General features: G+C 39.5%; 1 protein-coding gene across 1 annotated transcript in view; it reads right to left on the bottom strand.

Moving 5' to 3' along the window:
* Window positions 1–16,249, bottom strand: part of LOC124717157 — a 98,789-nt gene that overhangs the window by 11,778 nt on the left and 70,762 nt on the right. Inside the window, exon 6 of the mRNA XM_047243926.1 lies at window positions 6,442–6,491. Coding sequence (XP_047099882.1) covers window positions 6,442–6,491 — 50 coding nt within the window. The remainder of the gene's footprint in view (window positions 1–6,441; window positions 6,492–16,249) is intronic.

Genomic DNA, 16,249 nt, shown 5'->3' with positions numbered 1-16,249 from the left:
ATATCCACTGGACTTGGAAATCAGGAAATGGGGAGCCTTTTACTGATTAAAGAAAGGCTATCAAATGGAAGTACGGAGGATGCTTGGAACTGAAGCCAATTCAAAGATGTAATAAAAGACAACTGTGGCAAAATGAATGGGACACTTCAGGCACAGCCAGGAGCACATACAAATTTCTCCCTAACATCAAGGAGAGATTACAAGCGAGATTTCTTAACCTCTGAGTGGACTGATAGATTACTTGACTGGTGGTGGCCTGTACGCTACATATCTATACAACATCAAAATACAGATGAATGATAGCTGTGCCTGCAGCAGTGTGGGCACAGCAGCACACACACTGAGGGACTGCATGCTCTATGAAGATGTAGTGGGTTATGGACATCAGGTATTAAGGATATTGGTCATAAAGCAGTTCTAAGGAGCGAATCAGCCTGGTACATCTTGGTCGATACTGCAGCTGCAGTGTCCAAGAAGATCAAGGGAGACTTCACATGGCATTCAACCATAGGTCAGCAAACTGCCATCCAGGATAGACAACATACTCTGCAGATGGAGACAAGATAACAGGGCTGGTGACCACCCAATGAAATAGATTATGAAGAATCTACATTGTTGCGGTGCTAGTAATCATGGAAGTGTGGACTTTATGACATAACAGTGATGGGTGAAATTGCTTGCTGTTGTGGAAACGCTGCTGATGTGCTGCCCGACACCCGAGGAATCGAGCAGACAATAGCTGCTGACCGGGGTAGTGTGAGGGTGGATCCAATAATGGAAACAACCATCTACAAGTTAAATGCATCAAAAGAATGAACTAACAGATTACGTAGGGCTTATAATAGTGTTACTAGTTGGGTAACTGGTTAAGAGTTTTATTGTAGTTTTGTGGTAGTAGAAGTAGTTCTAATATAAAGTATCAGAAAGAAGTAGTTTATGTATTAATTTATTACTATCCAAGAAAATGTTATTTGTATACCCTATTTTAGCTTTGCAGATAACAGCCTATAATTATGAATAAATAAAACCACAATCTACTGGTTTTAGCTCTTTAGGTCGAATGGGCAACCATTCCTCCATGGATACCCAGACATCTCACAGAAAGTGTGCCGCCAGCAGTGTTCAAACTGTCATAAAGGCAAAGACTGGAAGCAGTGCATAGTAGGGAGGGGGAGGGGGGGGAGGGGGGCGAGGTCACTGGAAGATTTCCAAAACACAGTACATCTGTGTGTTTAAAGTTACAACAGGGGCTTCTTGTTCACCCCATTGGCCATTCGAAGTGATCATTACAACTGAAAATCACAGCAAATGTGAAATCCATTCATTAATATGATTTTAGTTGTATATAATCTCATAGCTGTTGGCACTTGTTAGAAAAATTGTGCTGTATGTGGACTGAATGTGTTGAAAAAGGGTGTTCTGTGTCAACGGTGTCATTTTTTTTGGAATGGGAGGACAAATATTCACGATGACTAAAGTGGCCTTATGTCTGGAATGTGCAACAAACTGTTGCATAAAATTGATAAGAAATTTGTGAAAACTTCCATTTCAAGATACCAGCTCAAGGAAAACTCTCCAGACGTTTATCAGTGTTTTGAATGAGTTTATGGCTAAAAATTTGGGTTACCACACGTTCTGCACTCAATGGGTCCAAAACTTCTTGCTAAGAACAAAAAAACTCAGTGGATGATTGCTTCTTTTTTGTAATGACATAGGAGAGAAGGCCTACTAAACTGAATTTGGCCACTGAGAAGACATGGATTTCCTATGCTAACGGGGAGATGAAACAGCATTCAATGGTGAGGGGCGTTATACCGCTGCACACAACAAAGCAAAACGGCATGACACACTTCGTCAACCATAAAGATTTTGATATATGGGACTTGAAAGTACTACCAATGCTGAAATTTACTGTGAGATGTTAAGAGCCCGGTCTATAAAGCAGCTGATCTTAGGTTGCATTTATGCTGCCACCTTGCTGCTCTCCACCACAGCCTGGCAATAATGAAATGAGCCCACTGAGTCTTACCGAACCACTTAAGCTGCACCATCACTGTTCACCCCACAGCTAACCACAATCCTCACCAGATGACGATATCGAGCTGGTCTCCGTTTCGTGCTGCAACCATTGCTGTGCATCCTGAAACTTGAACAGCATATGGCTATTTTGAGGTCACTCTAGCAGTTCCATGTTTGGCACTGCTAACACTATGCTAGATATGTGAACAGCTACAGGGTAACTACTCCTGGTGAACATTGAGGCAACAGCATAAACGTAACAAGATTCCTGGCGAGCAGCAAGGTGATAGCAGTGAGGCTGCTGCATAAACATACCCTTACATTAGCACAAAAAACTAACTCTGATCAAACTGAATTCTGAAATCTTTGTTGTATAACTCCTAATCTCAGATTATATCACTGTGAACTAGGATCATCTTTGGTTGGGAAAATTGGATCAGGTCCAGTTCAACTGCAACTGTAAGTTCACAACATAGTTGTTACAAAACAACAAATTTTGTTTCGGACAAATGCATTGAAATCAGGTAAATAGTGAAGAGGTTATTAAAACAAGAACAGGCAGGTAAAGATGTGAAGACAACACTCCTACACCACTGAAGTCAGATCCCCCCCCCCCCCCCCCCCCCCCCCCAATCAGTTGAGTTAGGTTAAGTAAATTACCAGTAACATTAGTAATAAGAGCAGATAATAAATGATCTCTCAACAATTCTTAGAGATGACTAATAATTAATGTGTTTAAACTAAAGACATTTAATAGATCGAAATAAAGTCATTGAATGTGAATAACTTGGCATCAGCTGTATTAGGCTCTGATGTTCTACCAGCTGATGAAATGTGAAAATTTGTGCCAGACGGGTACTCAAACCCAAATTTCCTGCTTATTGCAAGTGGTTGCCTTACAAATAGACAGTCAGTGCACACCTCCCAAACCAACCTTAACTTCAAAATGTCACACTGTCTGCATACCTATACATTAGTCTCTAAGCTTTGGTCGGTCTGGAAGTCATGCACAGATAGCCTAATAGTAAGGTGACCGCTCACAACAGGCGGGAAATCCAGTTTTGAATCCAGTCCAGTGCAATTTTCACATCGCCAACAGTTGGAACATTTGTGCCTAATACAAGTGACACCAAGTTATTCACATTCAGCAAATTTATTTTGATCTAATTTTGAATGGCTGTCAATGATCATCAATGTAAACATTACATGCCGAGATGGGCACTATATAATAGTTCATAGGTCTCAATTCCCTGCAGCCTTACTTCACTAATGTGGGAATACAGAATCAAGCTGCTAGCATTCAGTGATGAAAGTAAGAAACTATGGTATACAAATGTAGACAGTATGGCACTTGGGATGGTCCAAGAGGTATTCACAGATAACCTAGTGGTATGGCGACCACTTGCAATAAGTGGGAAATCCAGGTTTGAGTCCCAGTCTGACAAAAATTTTCATATGCCACCATCAAGTAGAACATCTGTCTCTAATACAGTTGATGCCAAGTTATTCTCATTTAGTAAAATGACTGTCAATTAATGTCAATGTCAACATTTAATAGACTCCATGATAGAATAAGGAAAGGTAATAACAACTATCCATAGTACACAAAATGTAGACAATAATCTCTTACAAAATGTTCTCTAGGCTTGAATAGCAGTAACTGATTAAAACGTTTTACTTCTGAACACACAATTAAGCTGCTATGTTGATAAACAGAAACAGTAAGCATATGTAAGTCAACTACAGATGTGATATTTATTAGACATCTGTTAGGAAGAAATGATTTTGGTGGCTCTGTGGTTACCTGATAGACTACAGTGCTTAAGGTCTGCAACTTGCTCTCAGGCCAGTGCTTAAATTCCCTCCCCCAGCCTTTCACTTGCCAATCCTACTGCCTCTGGCAATATTTGTTAATGTGCAAAATGCCGAGTTGCATCATAACTTGGTGACATTAAATTGCAGGTCACCACATATCTGTATGGGTTTCATTAGAATGGATTACAAAATGATGGGGAAGGAAATCAACCATGTTCTTCTCAAAGGTATCATCCTGGCATTTGCCTGGCAAAATTCATGCAAATCACCAAAAACCTAAATCTGGTTGGCTAGATAAGTATTTGAACTGATGTCTTTCTGAATGAGAGTCCAGTGTGCTAAACACTGCACCACCTCTCTCAGTCCCAATGCCTGAGGATGGTATGGGTATTCCACATCCAAAAGGACCATGCCCATTAAATTACTGTGGAGTTCAAACAAACCTGCTTGTGCATGACAGCTCTATCTAACAGACAATGAAATACATACTTCTGCTGCTCTCCGAGCTGATAGTTTCTTTAGCAATGAATAGCAATGGATTTAAAACTTGCCAAATATTGCACAGAAATCTGTGCAAGTCCATGGACAGTGATATGTATTATGTTTGTTTTCAACATGTTCAGCAAACTTCTGAAACTCTGTTGTCTATAGTTTGCATTCGGAGTCAAATTGGCCGAGCCACCTGAAGGCCAACAGTAGACTGTGGATGTGAGTTATTAACTGCTAAACGATGTACTCGGTATGAGATTGGTTAAACTGATAACTGTAAAGCACACCATTTTGAAACTATGCCATCTGAATCTGCCACGTGCTGTTTTCTAGCATTCCGGGCTGCTGTGGTAGAAGTGTTTTATGTTCAAGGCTGCCAATTACAAACAATTATAATGTTGTTTTTTTTAAGTTACTTTACATATATCTGAGAACTTCTTATGGATGTCTGATTATTTCAATGTTTTTTGACTGTGGATATATTTTTTGAAGAAGTCTGAAAAGTTTCTTGCACTTATTTCCTGCCGTTTCTACAACACAAAACCTCCAATAATACATACTGTGTATTTACAATGCATAGTTAATGTCAGCAATCAAGGGGCAACAATCATGTAGACATATGCCTCAGCAGTGTTGCCAAACTTGCCCCACACTAACTCAAGTCAATGCTGAAACGCATTCAGCTGACGCAAGATTTTCTCAATTAACAAGGGGAAGGCCTCAGACACAGTCAACCAATTCGGCTCAAATTTGGCAACTCGCTTGTGTACAACCTAAAACGAATGACTCTAAGATATTTTGGGTCAACACCCCCACAATTTTGAGAAAATCACCCCTAAAGGTTATGACGAGCAATCGACTCAAAATTGGTGGGATTGATAGATAATTGTAAATAGAGCATTTTTCATCATCATGTATGAGGTCCGCAAATGCAAAATTTTCCAGAAATCAAGGAAAGAAACTTTTACAACTGCCACTTCTGTACCCACATGGTAAACGCTTTTCACCGATAGCGCAACGGCCAAGGTAACTGGCTGGGAATCGGAAAACTCGGGCTTGAATCTCGAAGAAACCTAGTGGATGTTATTCTTTTCATTTGAATTTTTCCTTAGCCGTTGCACTATCGGTGCTGTCAGCAAAAAGCATTTACCATGAGGGTAGAGGCGGCAGTTGTAAAAGTTCCTTACCTCGATTTCTGGAAAAGTATGCATTTTCGGACCCCATACCTGATGATGAAAAATGCCTTATTTACAATTATCTACCGATCCCGCCAATTTTGAGTTGATTGCTCATCATAACCTTTAGGGGTGATTTTCTCAAAAACGCAGGGGTGTTGACCCAAAATATCTTAGATTCCTTCATTTTAGGTTGTACACAAGCAACCTGCCAAATCTGAGACTAATCGGTTGGCCGTGTCTGAGGCCTTCCCCTTGTAAGATCAAAACTGGTCTCCAGTCAGAACTGAGAAAATCCATTCAAAACAACCAATGTTGTATCTCTTGAATATGGGTGTCACAATTTTGCACAAAAATGCAGTGTGCATTCTGCCTGGGAAGGGAGGGGGCATGGAGGGGAGAGTTGTTGCATCAGTTCAGTTTAAATGGGATCTTCGAGCATTCACTCTACAGCACAGCCTTGCTTTGGCTCCAGACATTTTGACCTAGATGATGAATTTCAGGATACTGTCATTGGAAAGGCTGTAATCTGTGACAGCAGAATTTTATGCACAGGGAATTTGTGAACTTGTTAAGATCTATGATAAATACTTAAATCTGAATGGTTACTTATGTAGAGGAGAAATACTAAAGATTATTAGCAGCTTTAAAATTTTTCCAATAAGCTTCCCATAATGATTCCAATATTTTATCTACTGTCTAACAAAGGTTACTTTCAGGACAGTTCTTGTATTTATAACAGAATTGAAAAATACTATATGCAGTTTGCAAATAGAAATTAATTTCACAGAACTTGGGAATTAATAAATGGTTAGCCATCAAAAATAGCATAGAAGGTGTTGACAGATTTTTAGATTAAAGAGGATAAGAGAGAAAGCAAGAAAAATGGGGAATTTTAAAGTGTCAGTATATCAAATTAAAAATAACTGCAACTGTACAATACCTTTCTGGTTCACTGGCACAACTTGTCAACTCCACTTCACTTTGGAACTCCTGAAAGGATTAAGAACATTAATAATAATGACAATAATAACAGATCAATTACTGCTGTGGGTACTGGAACATGGACCATTAGCACAGCTAATAAAATAATGTTCATTCAGACAGCTGAAATGAAATTTGCAAGAAATGCCAAGGATGTCACTTCTGACATAATGTCCCAAATAACACACATGAGGAGCTTCCAACATGTGGAACAAACAGAAGAAGTCACGCAACCCAAAAAGATGGTATAATGTGATTTGGGAAAAGCAGTGCCAACTAACCATACAAGCAAAGGAGTGACTCATAAAACTAGAATAGGTCTGAACCCTCAGCATGGATGAATGATGATTATACTGAATTAAATAAAAGCTCAATCTGAAAGACAGATAAGCAAATAACTATATTCAGCACAATAAAAATCTCACCATTTTGCACCATGATATATAAAAATTTCTGACTCTCACAAATACTTCTGCTCTGTGAAATGGCCAACTGGCAGAAAGAATGAGAAATTTAAGAATATTTTCACACCTATTCAGAAAAAGCCATTAATTACATCTCATACTCTAGAATGTTAGGAAACCATGAACAGGTCACTCAAAATAAAGCACCTCTATCCCACAAACAAGTTGGGAGTTCTGTTGTGTGGTAAATAATGGTACCTAGTGTAGAAATGGCAGCAAGGAATTAGAAGAAACACCAGTTGCAATCAGTGTGTATGCCTGTGGGCCTCATTCAAAATGTTGGAGCAGCTGTTCTGGAAGTCATTGATGGAACAGAGCACAACAAACTACATATTCTGGCATATGTTGGAACAAACAATTCCTGTCATCTGTGTTCTGATACCACACTTGCATCATTCCAATGACTGGCAGAAAAGACTGAGATGACAAGCCATGCCCACAATTTGAAGCATTGTTCCAGGAGCTGATTGTGGCCACCTCCCGAGTCAAGTGGAAGGTTCTGTGGCAATCTAGGCTGCTACTTCCTACATCTATGCCATAGGGTTGAGAACTGTAAAGTCCCCCTAAATGGGTCATGTGTGCACAACACATCAGAGGCTGCTGCCCGCGTAGGGAACTGTATGGGGGTACACACAAGATATTTTTAGATCAGGTGACTCTCCATCCAGTCCAGATGATAGATGTAACAGACCCAGAAGTAACAACAGAGTGAGAACCAAAGAAATGTGTCCCACAGGTGAGATGGATGGGTTGAAGTCAGATATAGTGGGAATTAGTGAAGTTCTGTAGCTGGACAAACAGGGACTACTGCACACATGTGAACAGAGTTATAAATGCAACATCAAACAGAAGTAATGTATGTGTAGGTGTATAGGTGAAATAATGAATAAAAGAACAGTAATGTAGGTAAACTTCTACGAAAAGAGAAGTGAACGCATAATCGTAGCCAAAACGGAAATCAAGTCAACACCCACCCCAGCAGTATAAGTTTATATACAGGGTGTTTAGAAACAGTCTGAAAAGCTTGTAAGGCTGTTGCGTGGTAGATTGTGCTGAGAAACAGCACATGCAAATTCAAGTGGCCTGCCAGAGACGGTGTTGGCAAATTTGTCCTTTGTTTGGTTTCCTCAAACCAAACAAGAGAGTGACACAAAAATTGGAGAACAGTCCTGTGCACTATCATCTGTGCTACGAGGACAACTGACACTAACTGTATCTAGCAGGCCACTGGAATTTGCGCACACCACACCCTCATTTCTCAATTCCAATGTTGATTAACTCTGAGACAGTGCAATATATCATTTTTTTTCTTAAAAATTATTTCTCAGCACATGCTACCCTGCAACACCCTTACAAGCTTTTCAGATTTTTTCTGATCACCTTGTATACGTCAAATAACTAAGCAGATAATGAAGAGACCAAACTAAGATAGTACAGAGGAAGGAAAATTTCTTAGTTGTCGGGGACTGGAATCCATAAGTGTGAAAAGGAAGAGAAAGGAAAATAGTAGGCATATATGAATTGGGGGTGGGGTAAGGGGGAGGGGGTGAAAGAGGAGCCTGCGTAGTAGAATTTTGCACAGAGAATAATTTACAATAATAATAATAATAATAATAAATAATAATAATAATAAAACTCGGCTTATCAACCACGAAAGAAGATTGTATACCTGGAAGAGACTTGAAGACACTGGAAAGTTTCGGAATGATTATATAATTGTAAGACAGAGATTTCAAAACCAGAGTTTAAACTGTTGGACATTTTCATGAGGAGATGTGAACATAATTTATCGGTTATGAACTGTACATTAAAACTGCAAAATGGTAAGAAATTAAAGAAATGGGACCTGGGTACGCTGAAAGCACCGGGCGTTGTTGGGAGTTTCAAAGGGAGCATTAGGCAACGATTGACTGAAGCTGGGGAAAGGGATGCAATTAAAAACAAATAGATAGCTTTTGAGAGATGAAATAATAATGGAATGGATGAAATAGGTGAAAAGATGATGTCTAGTACCAATCTTTTGGTATCAGAGGTGATATTGTATTTAACTCATGAAATAAGAAAATATAATAATGCAGCAAATGAAGGAGGTGAGAGGGAATACAAAAATCTAAAAAATCAGACAGTCAAAAAATGCAAAATCACTAGAGTACAAATATACCTCTATAAAATTGTGTACAATGAGGGGAAAGATAGATACTGCCAACAGCAAAATTAAAGAGGCTTTTGGAGAAAAGAGAAGCAGCTGTATGAATATCGAGAACCCAGAGGGAAAGCCAACACTAAGCGAAGAAGTGAAAGCTGAAAGGTTGCTGTAGTATAAACATGAACTATACAAGGGAAATGAACTGGAAGGGAATGTTATAGAAAGTGAAGAGCACAATAAACATTGTTTTTTATTTTTCCTGTCTTTCTTTCCCATAATTTTCTGTTTTATTTTCTTGGTACATTAAAAGAGTTATTGTACAATAGATTCTGTAACTTTGTTTCTTTGTGCGACTCTGTTTCTGTTTATGTCATGGAGTTGATATTAATGGAACTGCTATTTTAATTTTTTTCTGATGCTGTGAATTTGCACATTTATTAACATGTTATTTAAATCTATTTTCCACAAACCTAAGAATGTGATGACGTGTCTTTAAATGAATTTGTAAATTGAAGTACTTGGAATTTTTGGAAGTTTAGCAAGATGTTTGGAGATGTAGAAACATACTGACAGATCAAAAGAGAGAAACACAAAGAGTCTGGGGTGAGAACGAAAGGTGATTGCGGTGCGGGAGTGCAAGTGTACTGTATTCATTTTAATGACTCATTTCCGGTGTACAGTTTTAAAGAATAAGACATGTCTTATCTATGAATTACTGTCAGTCAGTTGAACTGTGTACTTCAAGGAATGTTAATCCATAAAACTAGTGAAGAAATATGCACTGCTACATAGTTCAATATCTAATAAGAATCAGCAGAATGTTGTGTGTTTGGACAGAAGGTGCTTTTTAACTGTATTGTTTTCATTTGTAACAAACTGGTTTTGACTTTTAACTAACCTGTGTGGAATGTGCTACATAATATACAATAGAATGTCAACATGGTATGTGTGACACAATTGTAATGGAATGGGGAATATAACATATTTTTTTTTTTTTTTTTAATATCAGATGCCCACCTCCCCCCCCCCCCCCCCCCCCCCCCCAAGTGAACCACAGACCTTGCCATTGGTGGGGAGGCTTGTGTGTGCCTCAGTGATACAGATAGCCGTACCGTAGGTGCAACCACAACGGAGGGGTATCTGTGGAGAGGCCAGACAAAACTATGGTTCCTGAAGAGAGGCAGCAGCCTTTTCAGTAGTTGCAGGGGCAACAATCTGGAGGATTGACTGATCTGGCCTTGTAACACTAACCAAAACAGCTTTGCTGTACTGGTACTGCGAACGGCTGAAAGCAAGGGGAAACTACAGCCGTAATTTTTCCCGAGGGCATGCAGCTTTACTGTATGGATAAATGATGATGGTGTCCTCTTGGGTAAAATATTCCAGATGTAAAATAGTTCCCCATTCGGATCTCCGGGCCGGGACTACTCAAGAGAACGTCGTTATCAGGAGAAAGAAAACTGGCATTCTACGGATCGGAGCATGGAATGTCAGATCCCTTAATCGGACAGGTAGGTTAGAAAATTTAAAAAGGGAAATGGATAGGTTAAAGTTAGATATAGTGGGAATTAGCGAAATTCAGTGGCAGGAGGAACAAGACTTTTGGTCAGATGAATACAGGGTTATAAATACAAAATCAAATAGGGGTAATGCAGGAGTAGGTTTAATAATGAATAAAAAAATAGAAGTTCGGGTAAGCTACTACAAACAACATAGTGAACGCATTATTGTGGCCAAGATAGGTATGAAGCCCACGCCTAAGACAGTGGTACAAGTCTATATGCCAACTAGCTCTGCAGATGATGAAGAAATTGAAGAAATGTATGATGAGATAAAATAAATTATTCAGATAGTGAAGGGAGACGAAAATTTATTAGTCATGGGTGACTGGAATTCGATAGTAGGAAAATGGAGAGAGGAAAACATAGATGAATATGGATTGGGGGTAAGAAATGAAAGATGAAGCCACCTGGTAGATTCTGCACAGAGCACAACTTAATCATAGCTAACACTTGGTTCAAAAATCATAAAAGAAGGTTGTATATATGGAATAAGCCTGGAGATACTGACAGGTTTCAGATAGATTATATAATGGTAAGACAGAGATTTAGGAACCAGGTGTTAAATTGTAAGACATTTCCAGGGGCAGATGTGGACTCTGACCACAATCTATTGGTTATGAACTGTAGATTAAAACTGAAGAAACTGCAAAAAGGTGGGAATTTAAGGAGATGGGACCTGGATAAACTGAAAGAACCAGAGGTTGTACAGAGTTTCAGGGAGAGCATAAGGGAACAACTGACGGGAATGGGGGAAAGAAATACAGTAGAAGAAGAATGGGTAGCTTTGAGGGATGAAGTAGTGAAGGCAGCAGAGGATCAAGTAGGTAAAAAGACGAGGGCTAGTAGAAATCCTTGGGTAACAGAAGAAATATTGAATTTAATTGATGAAAGGAGAAAACATAAAAATATATTAAATGAAGCAGGCAAAAAGGAATACAAACATAAATTAGATCGACAGGAAATGTAAAATGGCTAAGCAGGCATGGCTAGAGGACAAATGTAAGGATGGAGAGGCTTATCTCACTAGGGGGTAAGATAGATGCTGCTTACAGGAAAATTAAAGAGACCTTTGGAGAAAAGAGAACCACTTGTATGAATATCAAGAGCTCAGATGGAAAAACAGTTCTAAGCAAAGAACGGAAAGCAGAAAGGTGGGAGTATATAGAGGGACTATACAATGGTGATGTACTTGAGGGCAATGTTATAGAAAGGGAAGAGGATGTAGATGAAGATGAAATGGGAGATATGATAGCGCGTGAAGAGTTTGATAGAGCAGTGAAACACCTAAGTCGAAACAAGACCCCGGGAATACACAACATTCCATTAGAACAACTAACAGCCTTGGGAGAGCCAGTCCTGACAAAACTCTACTATCTGGTGAGCAAAATGTATGAGACAGGTGAAATACCCTCAGATTACAAGAATAATATAATAATTCCAATCCCAAAGAAAGCAGGTGTTGACAGATGTGAAAATTACCGAACTATCAGTTTAATAAGGCACGGCTGCAAAATACTAGCGCGAATCCTTTACAGACGAATGGAAAAACTGGTAGAAGCCGACCTCGGGGAAGATCAGTTTGGATTCCGTACAAATATGGGAACACGTGAGGCAATACTGACCCTACGACTTATCTTAGAACAAAGATTAAGGAAAGGAAAACCTATGTTTCTAGCATTAGTAGACTTAGAGAAAGCTTTTGACAATGATGACTGGAATATTCTCTTTCAAATTCTGAAAGTGGCAGGGGTAAAATACAGGGAGCGAAAGGCTATTTACAATTTGTACAGAAACCAGATCGCAGTTATAAGAGTCGAGGGGCATGAAAGGGAAGCAGTGGTTGGGAAGGGAGCAAGACAGGGTTTTAGCCTCTCCCTGATGTTATTCAATTTGTATATTGAGCAAGCAGTAAAGGAAACAAAAGAAAAATTTGGAGTATGTATTAAAATCCATGGAGAAGAAATAGAAACTTTGAGGTTCGCCGATGACATTGTAATTCTGTCAGAGACAGCAAAGGACTTGGAAGAGCAGTTCAAGGGAATGGACAGTGTCTTGAAAGGAAGATATAAAATGAACAACAACAAAAGCAAAATGAGTATAATGGAATGTAGTCGAATTAAGTCGGGTGATGGTCAAAGAGAGACTTAAAGTAGTAAAGGAGTTTTGCTATTTGGGGAGCAAAATAACTGATGATTGTCGAAGTAGAGAGGATACAAAATGTAGTCTGGCAATGGGAAAGAAAGCGTTTCTGAAGAAGAGAAAGTTGTTAACATTGAGTATAGATTTAAATGTCAGGAAGTCGTTTCTGAAAGTATTTGTATGGAGTGTAGCTATGTATGGAAGTGAAACATGGACAATAAATGGTTCAGACAAGAAGAGAATAGAAGATTTTGAAATGTGGTGCTACAGAAGAATGCTGAAGATTAGATGGGCAGATCACATAACTAATGAGGAGGTATTGAATAGGATTGGGGAGAAGAGGAGTTTGTGGCACAACTTGACTAGAAGAAGGGATCGGTTGGTAGGACATGTTCTGAGACATTGAGGGATCACAAATTTAGTATTGGAGGGCTGCGTGGAGGGTAAAAATCATAGAGGGAGACCAAGAGATGAATACACTAAGCAGATTCAGAAGGATGTAGGTTGCAGTAAGTACTGGGAGATGAAGAAGCTTGCACAGGATAGAGTAGCATGGAGAGCTGCATCAAGCCAGTCTCAGGACTGAGGACCACAACAACAACAACAACAACATCAGAAGATGATGGTCTTAATTGTTAAAACCAGTAATCAGGAATAAATAGTATGGAATGCAATCTTGGCTATTAAATTTTCTCCAAAATGTGCAGATATTAAAGTTATATATATATATATTTTTACAAGTAGGTATAGCCTCAGATTGTAGGTTGTCATCTATTCTTGCTAAAGAGCATTGTACCTCAAATAGCTTTTTTTACTTTTTATTTTGAAGAGTTTTGGCAATAATTTTTGTCATCTTTATGACATTTTCAACATATAAATAATGGAGATAGATTATACAGGGCATCTTTTTGTAAGTTATTGGGTTATTTCAACTTGTAAGGAGTAGTGTCTATTTTTATTTGTCTTACTGAGAGGAATGGAAGACAAGTTCCCTGAATGTAAGTACTTATCAGTCCATCCTGCTTTTGTGGAATTAACAATTTTTTGAACTGAATTTTCCATCTCATACATATACAGTTAGGCCAGGGCGTCTGGTCGTGCAGCGATAGATAAATGTGACATAGTTTAATAGACAAACTGCAGTGGTTAACAACTGGCAGATTATGGAGACACCAAGATTAGAAAGTGGTTGACTAGCAAGAAATATTCTTAATGTCTCTGTTCACAGACTGCTGAAGTAATTTCTAACTTCAGGTTTACAAACAGGAAAATTCACCCAAAGGCTATTACACAAAATGATGAATGAATTTTGCTGTTAAATGTTCTACAGCATAGGACCGTGAATTCATCCCACTGAGGCCTGCCTTGCAGCAGCCACTGAAAGGAATGACATTGATAGCTCCACTGAATGCAGTAGGTGTGCGAACCACTGGCCAATTAGACTGTGTACCTTTGCGAATAACTGCACCTGACACCATTATCTGTTTCTTCTGAACAATCACACATTAATTACGCACTTAAAAGACAACACACCATGAGGTAGATGTGATATAAAATGTACAGACAAACAAGTGATTACAATTTCAGAAGAAATTGGCCATTTATTCCAGAGAAAGAGTGTCACAAATTAAGCAAGTCAGTAAGATATTGGTCCACATCTGGCTCTTATGCAAGCAGTTATTCAGCTCAGCATGGATTAATAGAGTTGTTGGATGTCCTCCTGAGGGAGATCATGCCAAATTCTGCCCTACTGGTACGCTAGATCGTCAAAATTTCAAGATGGTTGGAGGTTCCTGCCCATATTGCTGCAAATATTCTCAACTGGAGTGAGATCCGGTAACTCGGTTGGCCAGGTTAGGGTTTGGCAAGCATGAAGATAAGGAGTATAAACTCTTGCTGTGTGCGGGCAGGCATTATCTTGCTGAAATGTAAGTCAAGGATGGCTTGCCACGCAAGGCAACAAAGTGGGGTGTAAAATATTGTCGAAGTAGCCCCACACTATAAAGGTGCTGCAGATGACTACCATATGGGAAAAGAAGTGGTGCCCATGACCAAAACTCCAAGCAGCCGGCTGTATTGTGGACGAATCAGTTTAGTACCCACTGCCATCCGGGGCATCCCTGGACATGTCTTTGCTGGTCACTGGGGCTCAGCAATGAATACAATTCTACTCCAGTCAATGAGATTTCAGGCTAAAGACGTGTCTGGAGATTCCCTGAACATTGGCTGTTCCCGTCCACACAGTCTGACAACCAGGAGTGATTGTTTGGGGATGTCATTTCTTTTCATATCAGGACCCATTCAGTTGCCATCCAGGACACTCTTACAGTATAGCGGTACATTGATGATTTTCTATGCCCTGTTTAGTTGCACTTCATGGCAAGCCATCCAGTCTTACACTACAGCAAGATAATGCCTGCCCGCAAACAGTGATAGTTTCTACTGTTTGTCTTCATGCTTGCTAAACCCTACCTCAGCCAGCAAGGTCACTGGATCTCTCTCCAACTGAGAATGTTTGGAGCATGATGGGCAGTGCCCTCCAACCATTTCAGGATTTTTACGATCTAACATGCCAATCGTGCAGAATGAGGCATGATATCCCTCACGAGGACATCCAACAGCTCTATCAATCACTATCATGCCAAATAACAGCTTGCAAAAGGGCCAGGGGTGGGCCAATGCATTACTGTGTTGCTCAATTTGTGATATTCTCTCTCCGGAATAAATCATCCGATTTCTCTGAAATTGTAATCAGCTGCTTTTACATGTACATCACATCTATTCATTTCCATCCCATTCAGATAATTTCTTCATGGTGTGCGTGTTTTTTTTGTCTTCGAGTGAATTTTGTCCAGTGACAAACTGTAATTAATACTGTAATGATTTTTCGTAGTGTGTGGTGTTTTGTGTTATTGATGCAGTTAATTCTTCACAGAGAGATAATCTGCTACTTTGTTCTTCATCAGACAGACTTGTTTGGGTGGGAGGAGGAGGAGGAGGAGGAGGAGGAGGAGGAGAAGATTAGTTTTTAATGTCTCCTCAACAATGAGTTCACTAGAGACAAAGCACACACTTGTGTTAGGAAAGGATGGGGAAGAAAAACAGCCATGCCCTTTCAAAGAAACCATCCTGGCATTTCCTTGATGTGGTTTAGGGAAATCATGGAAAACCTAAATCAGGGTGGCCAGAAACGAGTTTTAACCATCGACCTCCTGAACGCAAGTCTAGTATGCTAACCACTACACCACCATGCTCAGTAGGCTTGTTTGACCACCACCACTCCAGCACGTGATGGTTCATTGTTGCTGTACCCAGGAATACAGACATGTGCCTCCCAGAAAACAAAAAAGGTATGTAACTTATATTTTTTGAAATGACGATTAAACATTTATGGCTATGCCCATGGCACTCACGATAAGAGGTGTTTAAATCTTACTGATACTGATATTAATGCAC

The sequence above is a fragment of the Schistocerca piceifrons genome, chromosome 9 (assembly GCF_021461385.2).
Source record: "Schistocerca piceifrons isolate TAMUIC-IGC-003096 chromosome 9, iqSchPice1.1, whole genome shotgun sequence".
Lineage (NCBI taxonomy): Eukaryota > Metazoa > Arthropoda > Insecta > Orthoptera > Acrididae > Schistocerca > Schistocerca piceifrons.
Note: the sequence above shows the minus strand (reverse complement) of the source record. Positions and strands in the feature narration are given on the sequence as shown.